The sequence below is a fragment of the Syngnathoides biaculeatus genome, chromosome 14 (genome assembly GCF_019802595.1).
Source record: "Syngnathoides biaculeatus isolate LvHL_M chromosome 14, ASM1980259v1, whole genome shotgun sequence".
NCBI lineage: Eukaryota > Metazoa > Chordata > Actinopteri > Syngnathiformes > Syngnathidae > Syngnathoides > Syngnathoides biaculeatus.
Window position 1 is genome coordinate 7,574,727 of NC_084653.1, and position 22,029 is coordinate 7,596,755.

The following is a 22,029-nucleotide window of genomic DNA, read 5'->3' on the forward strand; positions in this document are numbered from 1 at the left end:
TGAGTTTCTACAATAAACTAACACAGTGAATGCTAGTCTCAGTACCTATTCATTTATTTTTTTAAGAGCCTCATTTGTCAAATGTTGTGCCTCGAAGCTTTCAGTGTTACCAATTCATGTTTAGACCAGCGAGTGAGAACCTAGTGATTTTACTGAACTGATTAACCCCAAGTGTACTCATTTCAATAACCAGGCAAATTTCAATCACAATTCACCGCTTCGAATTAGTTAATAAAAGCCCTTTTTCTGGGTGTTCCAACAGATGATACTCAGCAATTATCCTGTGATGTGGTATGCGATAAAAAGTCTTTTTTTACGTTTTGTCATTTTTTTTGACAATGGCGAATCCTTATTTGTGTGGTCAACAGCAAGTTGGACCGTGTTGTGAAAGCTTGCTAATGCTGCACGGACTACTACTGTTGCTACTATCAGTAATTAGCGATATTACTGCTATGAACATTGCCACCAGTACTGATACTCCCACAACCACTGCGACTGACACTACTACTAGCACTACTACGAATAATAGTAATGACAGTACTTTTATTTCTACTACTGCATGATGTTCATGGATCATCAAAAACTCTTGAATTAGTTGTAATTATTCAAAGAAATTACAGGAATCTGCCATTCAGGAGTGCCTGCAATAATTAAAAATGTTTTACTAATTTTGATATGATGGACGATTAGTAAGCACAGTTCTGAGAAGACTTTCTTTCGGCTTGCCCCGTTAGGGGTCGCCACAGCGTGTCACCTCAGATGAACGGTCATACAGTATGTGTTTGTCACAGTTTTTACACCGGATGCCCTTCCTGGCGCAACACCTCTTGGGGTGTGGAGGTCCCAGTGAGAAAAGAACTCACGACCCCTGGTTTACCACACCAATGCTCTAACCACTAAGCTATGGGCCCCCTTAGCCTCCCAGTTCTGAGAACCGAGGTTCAAATCTGAACCCTGCCTGTGTGGAGTGCACGTTTTCCCCGTGCTTGAGCGGGTTTTCTCCAGGCACTCCGCTTTTCCCCCCACATCCCAAAAAACATGCATTAAATGAAGAGTCTATAGTGGCCATCGGTGTGAATTTGAGTGCGAATGTTTTTTTTTTTGGGTGTTTCTATGTGCCCTGTGATTGGTGACCTGTTCAGGGTGTAACCCGCCTTTCACCCAAAGAGATGGGCCACAGCATTCTTGCGACCCTAGTGTGGATAAGTGGAATGAATGATAAATGAATAAATAATTTGATGATGTTGATGATGATGATGGCAGCTTTACTCAGAAAGATAAATATAAAATGTAAGCATATGTAAAGATATTTACATGCAGCTAAAAGAGAAAATACATATTTCCAAAATATTGTAAAAATGTTTCACGAGATAATATTGAATCCATAATGCCTGCTCCATGTGGTCATATTTTGTGAGTTTGATGGACATGCCCCCCCCTCCAAAAAAAAAAAAAAAAACAACCCCAAAAAACATCAAGTCTTAAATTTGAAACTACCTCATGGGTTGTATGTACTGTAGGTTCCTTATGTCTGATTCAGAAGAACACTGGTGTGTTTATCTCATGGCAGAATGAAGTCTGTTGTGTCTGTATGGCTAGAATGACTTTATTTTCTTATCATTCTTGCTCAATGTTTTCCAACAGAACATTCTAGCACCACTGTCACAACTGTGGAGGAGCAAGAGGAGACCTACTACACTGGCGTCCAGTTGCCCCACAAAACAAAAACACTTGAACTCATGCCAGAGTCCAAACGTTACTCTTCCACAATAGAGAAGAAAAAGGAAAAACCAGTGTTTCTCAGCCAGCTTTTTCCGGTGTCTGTGACCTCTGGAGAGAGAGCCACCTTTACTGTTAAGGTGTCAGGCACACCAAAACCCACTGTTCAGTGGTCTCGTGATGGGAAAGTGATCAAAAGCTCTTCCATGTACAAGCTGATAGAAGAGAAGGAAGAGTTTACTTTGATTATCAACAGTGTCACGTCCAAGTACGAGGGCGAGTACTCCTGCACTGCCTCCAACAGGTTTGGCCAGACCACATGTACTACATACCTTGAAGTGAAAAAGGCAGATCTTAGCCCAGCAGAGAGGTGGGTTGAGAAAATGTTTAAGTACACAGGTAAACCTCCAACGTTCGTAGAGCAGATTCAACCTGTGAGTTGTTGCCAAGGGGCAGATATTAATTTTAATTACAAAGTCATTGGGGACCCTATCCCCAAAGTCCAGTGGTTCAAGGGTACATTTGAGATACAGTCTAGTCTCAAGTATATCATTACATCTAATCCAGATGGGTCCGGCTTTATCACCATCAAGGGCGTTGTACAGGAGGACAGTGGCATGTACACATGCAAAGCTTCAAACCAGTTTGGAGAGGCGTCTAGTGGTGCAGAGCTAGTTGTGCTCAGGGAATCACCTTCTGTGTCTCACAAACAGAAAATGGTGGCCCAGAAAAAAGGTTATAAAATTTCAAAGACAGAACAGGCTACAGAGTCTCGCTTATACCAGGTCAGCCTCCCTGGCCAGGACAGGACTAGGTCAGATCAAATGGTTTACACCATAGGTACCGAAGACCGGCGAGTTATCCCTAGTGAGCAAGTGGGCTCCATTACGGAGCTGGAGATCTCTTCCGCCACAATTCATCGTGAGAAGATGACACATCAAGCAGCAGTGCTTCAGCGTCACGAAGTAGAGGAGAGAGTTTCAGAGGCGCCCACTCGCCCGACGCAGGTTTCGGCTCTTTATCAAAAGCAGCTTCACATGGCTGCATTCACATCATCTGTTGAGGAGAGTCAGGACTTCAAGGAGCAGCACTGTGACCGCATTCAAAGTCCCGAGGTAATTGAGCTGCGGGCAAGTAGGGAGGAGAAGTCACATGTAATGTCTGCTGTAGCTGAGGAGCTAACCCCGCTTTCTACAGCCAGCACTGAACCGCTGGCCGACAGAACATCTGCGTCAATAATGCCGAGCTCAGAGCCCAAGCATCTAGTTAGTGGGCATCAGGTGGAGTCACCGATGTCAGTCATAAAAGAACAATCCCAAGAACTCCCCGGGGCACAAGAGGAGAAGGGTTACAAGGTAAAAGAGGGAGTGAAAATCTTGTATTCTGCCCAGTCTACAGAGAAATATGCACTTCCAGAGGGGCACACTGCTGAGCTAGCAACAGCTGACTCAGCTGTGAAGACTTCTTTCAAACAAGAGCAACCTCGTTTGATTCTGGCCTCTGTCAGCGATTCCAAACATACTCTGGCCAAGGAGACTGACATTTCCATGCAGAGACCAGCAGAAGAGACAGCTCTCCTCTGCAAGGACCACCTCACGAGTACAAGTCTAACAGCAGAGGAAAGGTATCCGCTAAAGGCCGAGTCCTCTCAGCAGTTGCCCTCTCTGGAAAAGGCCACAAACATTCAATCCCAGTTAGAAGGGGAGCAGGTATTGCACTTGCAGGTGATAACTGACCAAGACCTTCTCCCCTCTGAAGCCAGTTTCTCTTCCAAGAAACCTGACTCTGACCAGGCAGGTACCAGGAAGAGTCCTACTGTGTTACACTCAGTCAGCCAGGATGAGCAGAGGACAGTCTTATGCGAGGATACATCCGCTTTTGAGGCGAGGGAGAGCACCTTTACTGTTCAACCAAGTAAGGAGTGTCCTTCTCCGCTCCAACTCCAGTCAAGCCAGGCTGTTGAGGTGCTCTCCAAAGAAGGTATTCTTGTAACTAAGAAGCCTGAACAGCAGACAGCAACCCAGAAAGCCGAAAAGGCTCGTATTCACGCTGCTATGTCTGAGGAGAAACTACAGCTGACCGCAGATCAGCACTCAGAGCTTAATTTGTCTGTGACTGGAGTTCAATCTCAGCTTCGGACTGAGCCCAGACCTCAGAACATCCTTCAGCTGTCATTCCAGCCTATGCAACTTCCGAAAGAGACGCCAGTTACTTGTGATGTTAAGGAGCAGCGAGCCTTGGTGCAGAAGGAGGATCGCTGGAATGTGATGCACCTCACAAGTGTGGCTGAGAGTCAGGTGTTAGAGGCGGGACACAGTGAGCGTCTGGCAGATGTGGACAAAATTACCTGCAAGACCACCGTAGAGCCAAAGGTTCCCACAGAGCCAGTTCAGGTTGAGGAGAAGGAGATCTGCACTGAGAGTAGTGAAGTTCTCAAGGCTGCAGAGCAGGACTTTGCAGTCCAGATCCAGGAAGGTCAATCAGTCAGGCAATCAATAGTAATGGATGAGAAGCAAGTACTGACAGGAGAGCTCTCTCAGGAGATCACTAAGTCAGATTCCACTGAAGTCACTGCTACTAAGCAACCCCAGCTGTCTCTGGTCGCATCGGAATCCAAAGATAGCGTAAGTCTTCCCAAAGAAATGATGTTTGTCCTTCAAATGCCAAAAGCATCCAGTGTGAGTGTACGTCGACAGCTGAGAAATACTCTTCAGTCTGCGGTAGCAAGTGAGCAGCCCTTGTTGTTGGCAGATGTTGTAGGAGGGCTTCAGACCGCACATATACAGGAAGTCAAAGTCAAGAGGGAACCCAGACAGACAATGTTTACATACCTGATCACATCAACAGGCACACCTTTGGAAATCACGCTGGCTTTCCAAGGTGAATATCCTCGCATGGCTGACCTCAGAAGTGAACTTCAGGCAGCTTTTCACTCCATTGTACACCAGGAGGCTAATGTTTTAACTTTAGATCAGCCAGGCACAATGCAGCTAGACAAACCTCAGAGGGCACAGGTCTCTTCAGCCCGCTCAAAGCAAGTCAGTTCCTCCGTTGTGCAGACAGTGACTGTGGCAGAGAGCTCAGTAGATTTCAGTGGTGTTGAATCTCAAGCAGCAGCCCTCAGAACTGAGTCTAAAATGGCAGTAGTGTGCGCCTCAGCTGAGCAGCAGGTTGTAGTCCAGGAATCAAAGGAATCGAGGGTAGCACAGTCAGTCTCGTCACAGCTCCAAGTTTCCACCAAGGCCCAAATGGCCTTTGAGGAGTCAGTGGTGGTGTCCAAACAAGAGGTGAGGTCCAAAATAAAGGGCCAGAGCAAGCCTGAAGGGACTGGCCTGCTTACCTCACACCTGCCTCCCACCACCACCCCCTCAGAACAGGGTCTGGGTGTAAGCATCTTGGAGGAAAGCATGGATAAGGTTTTCAAAGAGAAGATATCGGTCTCCAGGCCAGAACAGAGAGAATTTCCTGTCGTAGTCATCTCTTTGGAAGACATCACTGTTGAGGAAAACACTGACATAACATTTAGGACCAGCATTAAATATGCCACCCAGGTAAATTGGTTTTTCAATGGCAAATTGATGCAATCTGGGAATGAGTTCAAGTGTTTCACGGAGCTCGACACACACACGCTGGTTATCAGAAAAGTTGTCAAGGAGAAACATGAAGGAGAATATGTTTGTGAGGCTGAGAATGAAGCTGGCAAAACAACCACATCTTCCAGACTCACAGTGGTCTCAAGAGGTTTGACATCTATAAAATTCAATGTCTTTTCATCTTTTCATCCATTGCATCTCATTTGTCTTCTGGGTGTTCACATTTCACTCTAACTCACCTCATCTTGTTTTTTTTTACACCGTCTGAAAACCAGCATCAGGACCCACTGGGTGCCTGATGCTGGTTTTCAGGCAGCAGTCATGTTCTATAATGGTTCATTCTCCATGTCTGCATGCTTTCAAGTCAAATCTTCAACCTTGTTATCACCTCTTTCTTCCATCTATAGCGTGAACTCAAGTCTAATGATAACTCCCTGAAATCAAATTTTGGTCCAATTCTTTGGCTTGTGTTCTGGCTATTTGTTTTTTTTTCCCCCACAGAATAAAATAACATCCACCATCTGTCTCCTCTGTGACTGTATATTTTTCCATGAAATCCGTCCAGTTACGGTGTCACTAACATTTACGTTCTTCCTCATTCATGTGCCCCTCAGTGCCACCAATCTTTAGGCAGAGAATCGAGCCACTGGAGATAAACGTCGGCAGCCATGCCAAGTTCAAGTGCGAGATTGAGGAGGCCCCAAGCGTGACCTTCAAGTGGTACAAGTCCGGTATGGAGATAAAGCAAGGCGAGAAGTACTGCATCGTCAGCGGACACACTGAGTCCTTCCTGGAGGTCTTGAACGCTGTGAAAGCAGACAGTGGCGAATACAGCTGCAAGGCCACAAACCAGTACGGTGCTGCCAGCTGTGGTGCCTCTCTTGCCGTCACTGGTAAGATCAGCTGTTGCATGCATCCCTTTACTGTGAGACTGAGAGAGAGAGAATTATAGTTGTTTTTTTTTTTAAACCCTTGGACTTATCACTACAAGTTATGATGGAAAATATCTTTTACTTAGCTGAGCTGAAAAGTCTCATTTTGGTGCTTCCACACACTAAAATATCTTTAACCTGCTTTCTATAGAAATGTACCCACCACTATTTGTATCAAAACCAGAGCCATTGATGTCCTATGTGGGAAAAACTGCCGTGTTCCAGTGCTCGCTCACTGGATCGGCGCCCATAGAGGTAGACTGGCACAAAGACAACATAGCTATCTCACCCTCAGACCACTATGCCATGAAGTGTGACAAGAACAAGTACTCCCTGCACATCTCCAATCTTGAGCCCAGCGATCAGGGAGTGTACTTGTGCAAAGCTTCCAACAGTGTTGGTGCCTCTACTTTTAGCACAGACCTCAAAGTTATCAATAAGCCCAACTTCATTAGGAGGTTTGAGCCAATGTCCACTGCTGTCAACCAGATTCTGAGGCTGGAGTCCCAAGTAGATGAGGACACTTGTGTGACAGTCACCTGGACCCGAGATGGTAAGAAGGTGCACCAGAGCCTTGAGTGCAAGCATTCTTTTGAGGACAAGGTAGCAATTCTGGAAATCGCAAAGTCCAAAGTGAAGGACTCTGGCTTGTATGTCTGTACTGCCTCCAACGAGGCTGGGAGCTCCTCCTGCGAGGCTCTGGTGACAGTTCAAGGTAAAATTTGACTGACTAGTCAGCCAATGCTGAAACCTTGGATTACTTCTTTCATCATATGTTTTTAAACTAACAACTCCTTGCAGAACCTCCTACCTTTGTCAAGAAAATGGATCCAAGCATCACGTGGAAGCAAGGAATAGCCGCTCGCTTGCATTGCACCATTAAAGGTTCCCCAGAGCTCCACATCCAGTGGTTCTGGAATGAGCGACAGCTGAGCTCAGGAGACAAACATAAAATGTCTTTCGCAAATGGCACGGCCACTTTGGAGATCATGAACCTTCTTGTGATGGACAGTGGCCGCTACACTTGTGAGGTGTCAAACAATGCCGGCAGTGAAAGCTGCAGTGTGGTGGTGGCTGTCAAAGGTTGGTCTGCGACATCTTGTGACTTCGCATTCATCAATTTTTTTTGCACTTTTTACCTGAGTGTACAGTGAGACCTTATTTATATATTTCAGACCTACAAACAACAGGTGAAAATTCAAGATATACGCAGAGACCATTTAAAAAAGCTTTTTCGAATAGTTTTGCCCATCCCAGACTATCAACACATCTAGCGTTATTAAAACACAAACATTAAAGGACATTTCACAAAATATTCCCTACCATTTGTCATTTATACAAAGTATTTGAAGTTTACTCTAAAACTGACACCTAAAACGAAACAAAATTACCAGTAAACATTGTAGAACCAAACACCAAAAGCCAACCAATATACTTCCATCTATTGAAAGACCCGTAGTTAATGCTAACAATAATACAAAGGCCATCGAAGGCCTGATGGAAATTACTATCAATATTACAGTATAGATCTTCAAACAATTGCTTCTTGAACACACATTAGTATCACATTAAAACACAGTTTAAAACAATGCTTGCATCCATATAGTCTCTCTTTAACACAGGAATATCTGCAACCGTTGAGGAATATTAGTTTGGACTTTCTCTGCATCTTCTTCTTGGTGTTAATGCTGAATCTCTTCCTGTTGAACTAGTCCTGCTCAGCATGTTGTAGCACTACACATGCATACTGTAAAAGAAAAAAAATCTGCTAAAAATCTACAATAAAGCAGGAGCATGAATGATGAACAGAGATATAGAGAGGAGACAAACTTATGCTTTTGATTTCTTGATAACAGAGCCACCATCCATTAAGAGAGAGCTGCAGATGGTGGAAGCAGTGAAGGGCACCAGCGCCCAGCTAGAATGTGAAGTTGCAGGAAGTGCTCCCTTTGAGGTCACTTGGTCCAAAAATAAAAGGACCATCAATAGCGATCACAAATACAAAATTATTTCCCAAGAGCCCATGTTGAGGCTGGAGATAAAGCCCTTTGAAAGTGCAGATGTAGGAGATTATCAATGTGTCATAACCAATGATGTGGGCAAAGTCACTACCACGGGCTTAGCTAAACTCAAAGGTTGGTAAAACACTAACATCTTCTAATCCTCACTCTTTGGCCAACATCTTAGTTCTTTGTGACTTTGATCTTTTTATAGATCCCCCTACTTTCACAAAGAGGGTTGAAAGTGGGATGGCAGTGTTGGGTAATGCATTGAAGCTTCAGGGAACCGTGAAGGGTTCTACCCCCATCACTGTCAAGTGGATGAAAGACTCTGAAATACTGAGAGACGATGATCCAAACATCACCATGGCATTTGAGAACAATGTGGCAAGCTTGTCCATTGCAGTTGTGGCCAGCAGCCACGCCGGTAAATACTTGTGCCACGCCGAGAATGAAGCCGGCCAACAAAAATGTGAAGCCGCCCTGACAGTCCAGGGTCAGATGACATCCTCCACACAGCCTCCTTTGCTCTTCCTGTGTTCTCAACTATGAATGCTGAATTTCTGTTGTGTACCAATCTCATCTTAGAACCTGCAAGAATTGTAGAACCTGCAGAGTCCATCAGTGTGACGGCAGGTGATCCGGCCACGCTTGAGTGTACCATCTCCGGAAGCCCCGACCTTAAAATCAAGTGGTTCAGGGATGGCAAAGAGATGATCAGTGGGCGCAAATATAAGATGAGCCAGAAGGATAATGTGGTCTCGCTGAAGATTCTTAAAGCAGAAAAAGCAGACTCTTCTGTGTACAAGATGGAGGTTTCCAATAAAGTCGGGAAAGACCAGTGCACAGGCTCCGTGACAGTTCTAGGTTTGCTATGCTACAACTTAAGTGTGATTGTTTGTGAGGGGCTTTATTAAGGGATGATCAAATACAATGTAAAGCCCTTCAAGAAGCTTTTCTATTTCTTTCTATAATTACATACTAATTTACACAATAATTTCTCTGAAATGCAGACCGCATAATGCCGCCAGCTTTCACCAAGTTCCTAAAAAGGGTTGACGGTAACATTGGCAGCAACATTTCGCTGGAGTGTAAGGTGTCCGGGTCCCAACCCATCACCATTGCTTGGTTCAAAGATGAACAGGAAATTGAGCCTGGAGCCAAACTACATCTAGACTATAAGGAGAGCTCTGCCACACTGACCATCAGCCAGCTGGAGAAAAATGATTCTGGAGTTTATAAATGCACAGCCACCAACTCAGCCGGTGTAAAAGAAACCAGCGGCATACTTTATGTCAAAGGTGGTCTTGTGCTTCAATTTGTCTTATGCCACAATTTTTTTTTTATTTTATACTAACATAAAGTATACATTTCATTCCTGTTTTTGGCCTCCAGAGCCACCAGTATTCACAGTGACACCCCACGACCAAGATGTTATACCCGGAACTACTGTTTGCCTTCAGGCCACATTCACTGGAACTTTTCCTCTCTCTGTGAAATGGTTCAGAGAAGACAGGGAAATGATTAGTGGAGGATCTTGTTTTATCAAAAAAGAAGCTTCAAAGAGCTCTCTAGAGCTTCCCTCTGTCAAGCCTGGTGACTCCGCTAAATATACATGTCAGGTGTCCAATGACGCCGGCAAGGTGGACTGCACGGCAATCCTTTTTGTAAAAGGTGCCCATTGACGCATGCATGAACGTAACTGTTTGATGCTAATCTGCCTCTTAATCCTCATTCACCTATTCTCTCAGAACCTCCCATCTTTGTGATGAAGCCTGAGGCCACCAGGCTGGGGGTCAGTGGCAATCCAGTAAAGTTGCAGTGCAAAGTGACAGGCAGTCCTGTCATAGGTTTCAGGTGGCTGAAGGATGGCATGGAGATTAGTCACGGTCCACAGTATTCAATGACGTCAGTGGACTCTGTAGCCTCTCTGGAAATAGTCAAGAGCACTGTTGCGGACAGTGGAGATTACACGTGCGTAGCTTCCAGTGAGGCCGGCAGTGACTCTTGCAGCAGTACGATCACAATCAAAGGTTTGTTTGCTATACAGCAGAACTGCACCCACTATTCTTGATTCACTTTTAATTTGTTAAAGTGTCATAACAATGCAGGGTCAAGCCAAGACCAATTCTGGTGATGCATTTTACGCACGCCAATTTCACGTGCTGACTGCTCCGTTGTGTTCCTTCAGAACCCCCACTGTTTTCTCGTTTCTTGGAGCCCAAAGATGTAGTGAAGGGTTCTGAGATGATACTGGAGGCCCAAGTGTCTGGTTCGGCCCCGTTCACTGTGTCATTTTACAAAAATACAAAGCTGGTGAGGAACGATAGGAGACACAGAATCACGGTGAAAGAGGATCTGGTGGCGCTTCAAGTGCTAGCGGTGGAGGTTGGAGACGTGGGCTTGTACCAGTGCACAGTAGAGAATGAAGTGGGGAGGGCCACTTGTGAATGTCGAGTCACTCTTAAAGGTCAGTTTAAATGAACTCACTTCATCTTAGTGTTCTGGTCCAATGACATTGACCAGACCTGGGCAGTTATTGTTAACCAGGGCTCTTGTGAAAAATCTGAACTTTGATCGAGGGCCAGACCAACAATGAACTGCACGTTTTTCCTTTTCATTCATTGTAAAAAAAAACAAAAAAAACAAAAAAAAAAACGGTGAAATGTATGATTTATTGTTTACATCAAAGATGAAAATAATGCAAAAGTAATATGCGGTTCAAAAGAATAGCACACATTGCATCGATTCACTTTATTCTCAAATTATTCTTCACAAAGCAAGAGGTGGTTTGAAATTTTTCAGAAAATGTTTCCAAAACATTTTCCCAGCATGTGGTTAGAAAAATTATGTAGTTGAATTGTTTTCAGAGCATATTCTCAATTTTCAGTGAGAAAAAGTCATTCTGTGTCTTACTTCAATCTTCTTTTGGTTTTCAGTCTTTAATGCAAATGCATTGAAATCTGGGTGAATTCCCAAGATTACAAAATATGATAAAAACAATTTCTTTTTTCGACGAGTTTGTAAGACATGATGAACCGGTAACTTGACTTGATAGCTGCTTCTTCGAATGTGCGGTTTAAAAAAAAAAAACAAATGTCTTATTTCCAGCTTTGCATGCAAAGCCTTTGACTTCTTTCCCCACTCCACGTCAGTCCATAACCTGTTTGGTGATGTAATGGCGATTTAGATTATAGTCTTTCAACACAGCTATGTGTGCTTAGTTTGTGGGACCTCTTGTTGAAAATAGGGCATTTGGTTGCAATTTTCTTTTCTTTTTTTTTTTAATCATGGGCTTGCATGCTTCTGGGATAGCCGGCAGGCAAATGCTTGCTGTATCACTTAATACCACCCACAGTGAGCACATGCAGACATTTCTGCCTTTTCAAAATAAAAGCAAAACATATTCATTGCATGCATTTTGTTCAAAGTGATTTGTGAGGATGGCCGTAAAAGGGATAGGTGTGAAACAAGACCCTTACCATCCCTGTTCTCTCACCTAGCTACCAGACCAGACCTTTATTATTCGATGAATAGCTTTGTTGGTTCTGGTTTCACGTTCCATAGTATCTTTTTGCAGGAGAAATATTTTCTGATCTAAGACAAGGCATGATGATTAAATCTGTTATAGAACCTCCATCATTTGTGCGGAAGTTGGATACCGTAAGTGCCTTGGTAGGCAGTGAGGTGTCCTTGCAGTGCACCCTCAAGGGCTCGGAGCCCATGACCATCAACTGGCTCAAAGACAACTATGAACTCAAGGAGGCTGAAAACATTCGGATTACATATGAGGACCAGACAGCCCTTCTGCACATCACCAAGCTTCACAGCAATTATGGCGGCAAATACTCTTGTCACGCCCAGAATCAGGCGGGAAGTCAGACCTGCTCTGCCATTATGACTGTCAAAGGTCAGTAATCTTCCAGATCCAAATTCTTGCCTAATCCTCAGCAGTTTAATACACCTCCAGCAAGATTAGCCAGAACACATTACGTCTGTGTGTTCATGCTAATAATTGGCATGTTAGCATGCATAAATGAGAATCAACTTCTAATGTATTCTAATGTATTGTCAGTATATCATCAGCATGCAGTATAAGCCTAATTTTTTACGAGTTCACCCATGTGTAGGACTTCATGTTGGCATTTCAAAACCTGAATCCTTCATATCTCCATCTGCCCCAATGTTTTAACGTAAATCAGCTTGGAGAAACTTTGCTGACTTTTGTCCTTCATGTCTTAGAACCTGCTATGGTCACAGAGGAAACAAAGTCCATAAGTGTGACACAGGGGGATCTGGCTACCTTAGCAGCCAGGTTCTCGGGCACCAAGCCGCTGAAGGTACACTGGCTTAAGGCTGGCAAGGAGCTGGTCTCTGGCCAGAGGTACAAAGTACAAACCACAGACTCCAGCTCTGTGCTCAAAATCAATAAAACAGATAAAAGTGATGGCGGGGAGTACACCTTTGAGGTTTCAAATGATGTTGGTAGCAGTTCATGCATGGCGACACTCACCATTTTGGGTCAGTTGGTATTCCTACCAAAAATGTTTTAATGGGGCTTGGTCTTGATGCGCACGCTAGTACTAACCTCTTTGTTCTTGTACGTCAGATCAAATCATTGCGCCAGCATTCACCAGGAAGCTCAAGCAAAGCGAAGGTATCAAAGGTTCCTTTGCTCATCTGGAGTGTGTTGTGTCGGGCTCGCTCCCACTCACTGTCCAATGGTACAAGGATGAGAACCAAATCCAAACGGGGAACAAATACAAATGCACCTTTTTTGAGAATGTAGCTTTCCTGGAAATCTCCAATCTGGACAGCAAAGACAGCGGAAGCTACACTTGCATCGCTAAGAACAAGGCGGGAAGTGCTCAGTGCTCTGGCACTTTGTTTGTCAAAGGTTTGAATCTTTTTAGTCTTGGTAAGATTAAGAATCATCCCAAGATGTTTGACAATCGCTGATTTTCTCATATTCCAGAGCCTCCCTGCATAATTGAACCCCCAGAATCAATGAGAGTCCTGCCTGGCTCAAAGGTCCATTTCAGTGCTTTGATCTTGGGCACACCGCCACTTACCATTAAATGGTTTAAGAACCAAAAAGAGATATTATCCAGCGCCGACTGCCTGGTAATAAAGGACAACACATCCACTTCTCTGGAGCTGTTCTTTGTCAAAACCTCCGATTCCGGCGACTATGTCTGTGAGGTTCTCAATGATGTCGGCACCATCTCCTGCCAGGCCACACTCTTTGTCAAAGGTTCCTCACTAGAACTACTTACTGTTCCGTCAGTCTGTTCAAACATTCTTGAAATTAAATTAATTAAAATTAAAAGTAGTCAGGCTTGCCTGAAAAAAAACCAAACAACAGAATACATCTGAAACATTGCAAACAAAACAGAACTTCCAGGACCACATGTGATTCTTTGGCCTAATATTTTTTTTTTCAAATGAGCTAGAAAATATTGTTTGTATGATTTAAAACTCTTTGAAGATGTTGGAGCAAACTGACACATGTAACATTTGTACAAAATTCGAACTGAAGTACAAGCGAAAATGTTGATGTCTCTGATGGATGTATGTGTGGTTGCTTCCCCAGAACCGCCGAAGTTTGCACGAACACCGGCACGCTTGTCTGTGCTCCGACCGGGTCAGAGTCAAATATTTGAGTGCCAAGTGAGTGGCACACCAGAGATAGACATATACTGGTTCAGGGAGGGTTCCGAGATCAGTCCCGACAGTCGTCACAAGATGACCTTCATCAACTCTATGGCCACCCTAGAACTGTGTAGGGCTGACATCAAAGACAGTGGGATGTACTTCTGTGAAGCTCGCAATGAAGCGGGGAGCGAGAGCTGCAGCATGGAACTCAAAGTCAAAGGTCTGATTAGTCACAGAGTCCAAGCAACTGTTTCAGGATTTGAGGTTCTGAGAATGACTGTGCTATTTCCCGATAATAGAGCCGCCTGTATTTTTACAAGAGGTGATGCCAGCGAGCATTGTTATGGGGTGCAGTGCCTGGCTGAACTGTCAACTGGCCGGCACTGGTCCTTTTGAAATCACTTGGCACAAAGACGGCAAAGAGCTGAAAGCCAGTGCTAAACACAGCTTCTCCCAGATCAATGACATGGTAGGCCTGGAGGTTAACAGATGTGACAAAGGTGACGTTGGTGAATACCAGTGTACTGTTACCAATGAAGTGGGAAGCTGTAGTTGTAAGACCACATTGAGCCTCAAAGGTTGGTCTGTTTGGATTTAAAATGTTCTTAGTTCTAATCTACAACCAGTACTAACTCCTGATTTCCTGAAATAGAACCGCCAACATTTACCAAGAGAACGCAAAATGCCGTCTCTGTTCTGGGTAAGAAGGTTATCTTTGAGTGTGTGGTGGATGGCTCGCCAACCCTTTCTGCGCAATGGCAAAAGGATGGGAACTGGATTTTGGAAGATCCAAAGATTGAGAGAACATTTGAGAACAATGTGGCCATGCTCAAGATTCCCGCTTGTGAATCATGTCATAGCGGGTCTTACACTTGCCAGGTCATGAATGATGCTGGCCAAAACAAGTGTGTTGCCACCCTGGTGGTCCAAGGTACGCTCCACTGATGTCTGTTTTAACATCTTGGTCTGATGCCTGACCTTCCTTACCTTGTGACTTCACTGTCTTGCAGAACCTCCTCAGATCTCTGAGAAACCCGAGTTAGTAAATGTTACGGCTGGAGATCCAGTCAGTCTGGACTGTAAGGTAACGGGCTCGCCAGAGCTCAAAGTGCATTGGTTGAAAGACGGAAAGGAGTTGCAGTCCATCAGGCAGCACAAGCTTAGCTTTGAAAATAACATCAGCAGTCTGAAGATTCAGTCAGCGCAGAGAGAGGACGAAGGGGATTACATCTTTGAGGTGTCCAACCACATCAGTAGCTGTAGCTGCACCGTCAAATTAGTTGTGTCAGGTTTGTGTGAAGAGCTTGGTGTATGAAGAGCACCTTGACATCTCGACAAGATAATCACTTTGTGTTTGTTCTCTTGGTCACAGAGCAAGTCATCCCACCGAGCTTCATTAAACCCCTCGGAGACATGCAAAAGATTCTAGGCTCTTTTGTTCAGATCGTTTGCATGATATCGGGGTCCATTCCCATCTCAGCAGAATGGCTAAAAGATGGTGGCAAGCTCTCCAGTGGTGTTAAACACAAATTGATTCAGCAGGACAACTCAGTGTGTGTGGAGATTGAGCACTTAGAGATGTCAGATGCAGGGTCCTACTCCTGCAAACTCAGCAATGTAGCAGGAAGCTGCGAATGCACTGGAACCCTGAAAGTTAAAGGTTAAATTGTGTTTTGGATTAATCATTAAATAGTCAACTAGAGAATCTGCTTTTATAATCTATTCATTCTCATTGTCTCTAGAACCTCCCAGCTTTGTCACCTTGCCCGAGTCCCAGGCCACTGTACCCAATGCGACAGTGCGCTTCAAAGGAACATTTAAAGGAACACCACCTTTCAGTGTTAAATGGTTCAAGGATGACACGGAGCTAATGACAGGACCCACGTGTCTCATGGGGCTGGAGGGGCTCACCTGCCTGTTGGAGCTCTACTCAGTGGGCATCCCCCAGAGTGGTGTTTATTCCTGCCAAATCAACAACGATGCTGGTTCTGTGCGCTCCAGTGCAGACTTGACAGTAAAAGGTTGAATAATTATCTCATTTGTCATGTCTTTCATGGCTTCCTCAGCATTGTCTTGCTGCCTTAGTGTTAGTACACCTTTGTGCCGTTGTATCAGTGTTTCTTTCCTGTTTTTCTGACTTCAGCAGCATTTGTCCCTTTTCGACCCCCACCACCTGATACGTACCAGTTGCCCTTAACCTTTGCTACTTTGCTGCAACTACCCTCACATCGATGACCTCCTTTCAGTTGGCTATCCACAAAAGTGGCATGGAAACTTTATGTTTTACCTTTAATCTTGAAGGTTATTTCAGTTATAAATTTTAGAAGTGGAGTCACCCTATTTATGCCTCTGGTGGGTCACAATGGGATTATTGTGGCCAGGTGGCTGGCTCACCTGCCTGGTGGCAAAACAGCTCATTTGTGGTCACTTTACCCATGGAGTGAAAGAGTCTTTGGGGGAGAGATCTCGTAAACATCTTCCTCTGGGTTTCTACTTTATTATACAGTAAATTGTTTCTTTCACATTTCTTCCAAACCACTGATCTTATCCATTAAAAATTTGGACATTGTTGTCCACGAAGAAATGCCCCTCTTTTTTGAAATGCAAACAAATGACTAACTCTGGACCCAAAGTGGTGGGTCACCAATGATTCAATACTTCAAGTGAACCAGCTTTTGCCTGAGGATGTTGCTAGGTTAAATTTGTAAAGCACAACCAAGACTCCACCTGTCTCTATTCAACTTTTACAGTGAACATGAGTTGGATAACTGAGAATACAGACACACATTCTGCCGGCTAATGCTAATGTTTTGGCTTTCCAGAACCACCCGAGTTTGTGCTGAAGCTCCCTGCCACTAAATGTGTGAAGCGGAGTGAGCCGCTCCACCTAGAGTGCAGGATCACGGGTACCGGACCCATCATGGTGACCTGGTACAAGCAGGACACCATGCTGATGGATGGCGGCAACTGTAACACATCGTTTGATGGCTCAGTGGCCATCCTCGAGCTGCACACAGCTGACTTTGACGATGATGGAGTTTATACATGTGAAGCTCACAGTGACGCCGGCATTGTCAGCTGTAGCACTACGCTTACTGTGAAAGGTCAGTTTTTTGCTGACTTCTTGTCAGTGACTCAGAAATCACATTGCGTAAAACTTAAATCTATTCTTAACTCCTTGTTTTAGGATTGTTAAACTCAACCTTTACTCCAGGTCCACAGACCTCCAAACATGAAGACTGCAGTTGATGTCCGAATCCATGTTTTTGTACAACTTGCACTCATTAGAATTGTGGCCAATTGAACACAATCCAAGCTGGTGTATGACGAAGGGTAGCTCACACCCTGGATTAGTTGCCGCTCACACCCTGGATTAGTTGCCAGTCAATCACATGGCATTTAGTTTTAATTCAAACATTTCAAATCCCATCTATCGCATCCTAGTTCCTTTTCCACATTGGGTTGCGAGTGAGCTTAAGTCAACTTTAGGTGAGAGAACTGGTACAGCTTGGACTTGTCAAAACTCAGTTGCAAGGACACTTGTCAAACAAGTATTCACACCCAAGTTAGTCTTTAATTAACCTAACGTATGCTTTTGGAATGATGGAGGAAGACAGACTACCCAGAGAAAACCCATGTAAGAAAAGTAACTACATGTAAACATCATAGAAGAAAAAGCATTGATTCTAGCGCTAGTCATTATTACAACATTCCAAGTTTTATGTATTTCTGCATTTTCAATGAGACCTATCCTCATTAGGGTTGCGAGATTATTTACAAAGTTAGGATAAGGGTAGAAAAGCGGGGACTACCCTGCACGTGTCTCTACCCATTCGCAAGGCAGAAAGAAAGACTAGGGTTCACACCTATGGATAAATTAGTTTTTAATTAACCAAACACCTGGAATTAGGGTCTCAGCTTGCAAACGCAACAATTGAAGAGCAATAATTTCAACAAGAACCACAGAACCATTAGGCTAATGTTGCAACCACTTTCCACTGTGTTCCCCCCATTCCAAATTCCAAAAATCCAAACTTCTCACAATGGCAGGGGTGACAAGAGGAGCAAAGGTTTTCGGATTTCAGTTTTAAGACTCTCAGCGACCATTCAAACTCTTCTTCCTCTGTAATTGTGTACTGGTGTTCCCATAGAACCACCGTCATTCAGTAGAGTACCTGAACCAGTAGAAGGTCTGAAGGGGAAGGATGTGAGTCTCTACTGCGAGATGAACGGCACTGCCCCCTTCCAGACCACTTGGTGCAAGGAGGGCAAGCCACTGATGGAGAGCAGGAAGTACAAGATGTTGAGCGAGGGGAGCTCAACCACACTGCACATAATGGGGATCGAAGCCGCTGACGCTGGCTGCTATGAGTGCAAGGCATTAAACCCTGTAGGCAGTGACACCTGCCAGGCGTCAGTTAAACTCAGAGGTCAGTGGCGTTCAAAGCGTCAAGTGAGGATCCATGGTTAGATTCCTTCCTCAAGCTGACTGGTTTGTTGGTCTTCTCCAGAGCCTGCGTCCTTTGTGGAGAAACTGTCCAATGCCAGAGTGGTTGTGGGACAGGAGGTGAGTCTCGTGGCCACTGTCAGAGGCTCCGAGCCCATCGTTGTGTCCTGGGTTAAGGACAAGGACCACATTCTCAGGGATGGCGACAACAGAAAAATCACCTTTGAAAACCAGCGGGTGTCTCTCAAAGTGTTTGAGGCCGATGCAGCGGCAGCAGGGCGTTACACCTGCCAACTGCACAATGATGCTGGAAGTACTGAATGTTTCGCAAATTTGACTGTACTAGGTTAGTAATGGAATAATTCTCTCTTTCTCCCACAGTGTTTCGTTAAGTAAGCAGAGTTTTACACGCCCTGATGCTCTGTGTGTATGAATTCCAGAACCTGCCAAGATTGTGGATAAGCCTGACGCTCTGAGTGTGACGGCTGGCGATATTGCCGCTCTGGAAGTCAAAGTGTGCGGCACCCCAGACCTGGTCCCCAAGTGGTTCAAGGATGGCGTGGAGCTGGCCTCCGGCAGGAAATACAAGATCTCCTTCTCTCGGATGATCTCCAGCCTGAACGTGTTGGCAGCAGAGAAACTGGACTCCGGAGAATACACCTTTCAGGTCATGAACGACGTTGGGAAGGACCTGAGCAAAATTAATCTCACCGTTTTAGGTTGGTGTTAGTTCCTTTTCTGTATCATGTTTACTCAGAAAGTTGTGCATCCGTAAAGACCTGTGACACTTTCTTCGTCAATTATCACTCAATCACTTATCAATTAATCAATTATCAATCGTTTCAAAAAGTGGTGAATATCACTCTGTGCTTTTGTCGCTATTTTTAATATTTAAAGTAGCTGTACTGAGAGCAGTCCAGTCTGTACAGGCGAGTGTTTCTTTCTTTGATATGTAAAGCCTGTTTTTGATTTTCAAAGATGTTTTACAAAGGGAATTTTGAACTGATATCCATATGTGCCTCTGATGGTTTTTGTTATATTTCAAGTCATTTTATCAGGCAAATTTTTGTATCTATGGTACACCTACCTGTGTCTCTGGGTTTTTTAAAGTTGTGTTACAAAGGGAGTTGTTTTACTATACCTGCAATGTTTACCTAGTTCCTGGTCGTCCTTTTGTATCAAACTGAGAGGAACAGTGAGACTTGCAATATTCCACCTTTACACCATCTTTCTGCATAACAGACAAAATCATCCCGCCATCATTCACGAGGAAACTGAAGGATTGTAACAAAGTGGTTGGCCAAGCAGGCGAGATGGAGTGTAAGGTGTCTGGCTCACCACCCTTTACCATTTCCTGGTACCATGACGGCGAAGAATTGCACAGCGGGCCCACCTATGACATCTCGTTCAGTGACAATGGCTGTACCCTTAGAGTACCCACCCTCAAACTATCTGACTCAGGCCACTACAGGTGTAAGGCGGTCAATGAGGCAGGATCCAGTGAGACAAGCGCCACCTTAGATGTCAAAGGTAAGCAGTCTGATCCTATTCCAAAAAAATCCTTTGAAACACACACTGACAAAAAAAAAATAATACTAAGAAAAAAAAGGAAATAATGAATTCAGACAAAAATGATTTGTTTATGTCAAGAAAACAATACGGAAACAAGTACTATCGTAACATGAGGCGGTGCCTGTATTTCAGCATAGCATGTATTTCATTCTCTAGGCAACATTTTCTAACAGTCTCTCAGTCTAACTTAATTATGATCCATTCTTTCTTAGTTGGCATTTTTAAAGCAATATAGTTATTCATGATTACTGTCTTAAGCCATACATTACATATTTTTACCTTTTGACTTAGTATACATCCTTGTTGGGTGAGTGTATGGCTTCAGTGTATTAATACCAATCATTACAGTATTAGCTTTCTTATGTCCAGCCAAATATTTTTTTTTTTGGGACACTCCCCAACAAATGAAATAGCTCATTCAGTACATTTACTGTCATCCTTCAAGCTGTTTTGTGACAATATGAAGTAGTTTAGTACAACCCTTAAGTATCCCAAATTATATATATATATTTTGTGCTGCTGTTTTTTTTCATGTTTTCATTGCAATAACTGTCTTCCTGAACATAGGTGACATGCCTTGTCTTTGTTTGCAGACCCACCATCCTTCGCAGTTCCACCGCTGCCGGCTGAGGCCACACCGGGGTCGGATGTCAGCTTCTCGGCCATCGTGAAAGGCAGCGCCCCTCTCAAACTGAAGTGGTTCAGGGGAGCCAAGGAGCTAGAGGCTGGGCAGGGCTGTGACTTCTCCCTGAAGGACAACCAGGTCCTCCTGCAGCTCTACAGGGTGGATAGGAGTCACGCTGGAGAGTACACTTGCCAAGTCATCAACGATGTGGGCAAGGAAAGCTGCTCTGTCAACCTTATGCTCAAAGGTCAGGGGCTGTCTTTCATTCCTTACAGTACTTACAAATTTAATAACCAGATTTTAATGTTTCCTGTGTCAAATTGTGCAGCCTTAAACATTTATGGCTCTGAATTCGCTTGTACAACCTGCGCCAGACCCTAAATGATGGTATTCTTAATATTCATGCCAGCCCAAGGCTCACTGTGTGTGTTTGCAGACTGGTCTCTGCCAAGCTGAGCAGTTGACCTACTAAGGGGGGGGTGTTTTGGCTTCATGTGACGTTTTGGTGACTAAGGGCTGTATTTCCAGGACCAAAAAAATCTTCATTTTCCTGCAAGTGCAACACTTGCTGCAAGTTGGCAGAGCCACCCGTGTAAAGCTGAGCAGTCTCAGTGCACCAAATATGTGCCATTGGAGATGCACTTGAAAGAGTGATATAATGTTGTCAGAAAGCCTATCTGAACTCAGAGCTGCTAATACCAAGTCAAAGTCTTTGTGTGGGAATCTAACGAGATTTTGATGAATCTTAGCAATGTATATGAGGCAGAAAGATAAACAAGCTCCTTGGACGTATGTGGTGGATCGTTCATTTCAACAGTGGGATTCCAAACCCCTTAGTCTTTGTAGAAATCAATTAATTGAATGCATTATTATTTGTATCATCGTTATTACATTTTTTTAAATCCACTTTCTGGCTGCCTCGCCAATATGGGAGGGAATATACACCAACTAAATGTCTGTGGACACATTTCAGTTGCCACCAGTTTTTCACAAGCTCATTTTGTATTTCATAAAGTAATACCGCTAAGGTTAATTGCTCGAGTGTTGAACAGGTCTCTGAGAGCCCTTCTGCCTATATGACGTCACCATACATGGGACTATTTAGAGTGCTTTTAAAGAGCATGTGTAGTGATTCTAACTCTGTGTTGTTTATTTATTTGGATAATGAATGAGAAGACACACACGATGGTTGGTCTTAACTTAGTTTAATCCTCTCTCTGCATTAAAAAGGAGACACATTCACGGATGTTCAGATTTCTCTTCACAAATACCCTCAAAACTCTTACACTCGGGAATCTCACAAACAAGGCAAAATGTAGCACAAAAACAAATAATGTGATTTACATTGCAACAGATGAAAAGAATATAAAAGAACTTTCATAAACTCACATACCTGTATTATAAAGGAGACATATTCACGGATGTTCACAGATTTCTCTTCACAAATACCCTCAAAACTCTGCAACACTAAAATCACAATCACCAC

At 44.0% G+C, this 22,029-nt stretch overlaps 1 protein-coding gene across 1 annotated transcript in view; it reads left to right on the plus strand.

Annotated features, from left to right (window-relative positions):
• Positions 1-22,029, plus strand: part of ttn.2 (titin, tandem duplicate 2) — a 281,273-nt gene that overhangs the window by 62,738 nt on the left and 196,506 nt on the right. The window contains exons 44-70 of the mRNA XM_061840871.1: positions 1,645-5,460; positions 5,927-6,205; positions 6,396-6,959; positions 7,046-7,327; positions 8,101-8,379; positions 8,459-8,740; positions 8,833-9,111; positions 9,258-9,545; positions 9,640-9,918; positions 9,996-10,277; positions 10,436-10,714; positions 11,876-12,154; positions 12,487-12,765; positions 12,854-13,141; positions 13,220-13,498; positions 13,838-14,119; positions 14,199-14,477; positions 14,552-14,830; positions 14,910-15,188; positions 15,272-15,559; positions 15,642-15,920; positions 16,722-17,003; positions 18,051-18,329; positions 18,411-18,692; positions 18,787-19,065; positions 19,589-19,876; positions 20,512-20,790. Of these exons, the coding sequence (XP_061696855.1) occupies positions 1,645-5,460; positions 5,927-6,205; positions 6,396-6,959; positions 7,046-7,327; positions 8,101-8,379; positions 8,459-8,740; positions 8,833-9,111; positions 9,258-9,545; positions 9,640-9,918; positions 9,996-10,277; positions 10,436-10,714; positions 11,876-12,154; positions 12,487-12,765; positions 12,854-13,141; positions 13,220-13,498; positions 13,838-14,119; positions 14,199-14,477; positions 14,552-14,830; positions 14,910-15,188; positions 15,272-15,559; positions 15,642-15,920; positions 16,722-17,003; positions 18,051-18,329; positions 18,411-18,692; positions 18,787-19,065; positions 19,589-19,876; positions 20,512-20,790 (11,409 nt within the window). The remainder of the gene's footprint in view (positions 1-1,644; positions 5,461-5,926; positions 6,206-6,395; positions 6,960-7,045; positions 7,328-8,100; positions 8,380-8,458; positions 8,741-8,832; positions 9,112-9,257; positions 9,546-9,639; positions 9,919-9,995; positions 10,278-10,435; positions 10,715-11,875; positions 12,155-12,486; positions 12,766-12,853; positions 13,142-13,219; positions 13,499-13,837; positions 14,120-14,198; positions 14,478-14,551; positions 14,831-14,909; positions 15,189-15,271; positions 15,560-15,641; positions 15,921-16,721; positions 17,004-18,050; positions 18,330-18,410; positions 18,693-18,786; positions 19,066-19,588; positions 19,877-20,511; positions 20,791-22,029) is intronic.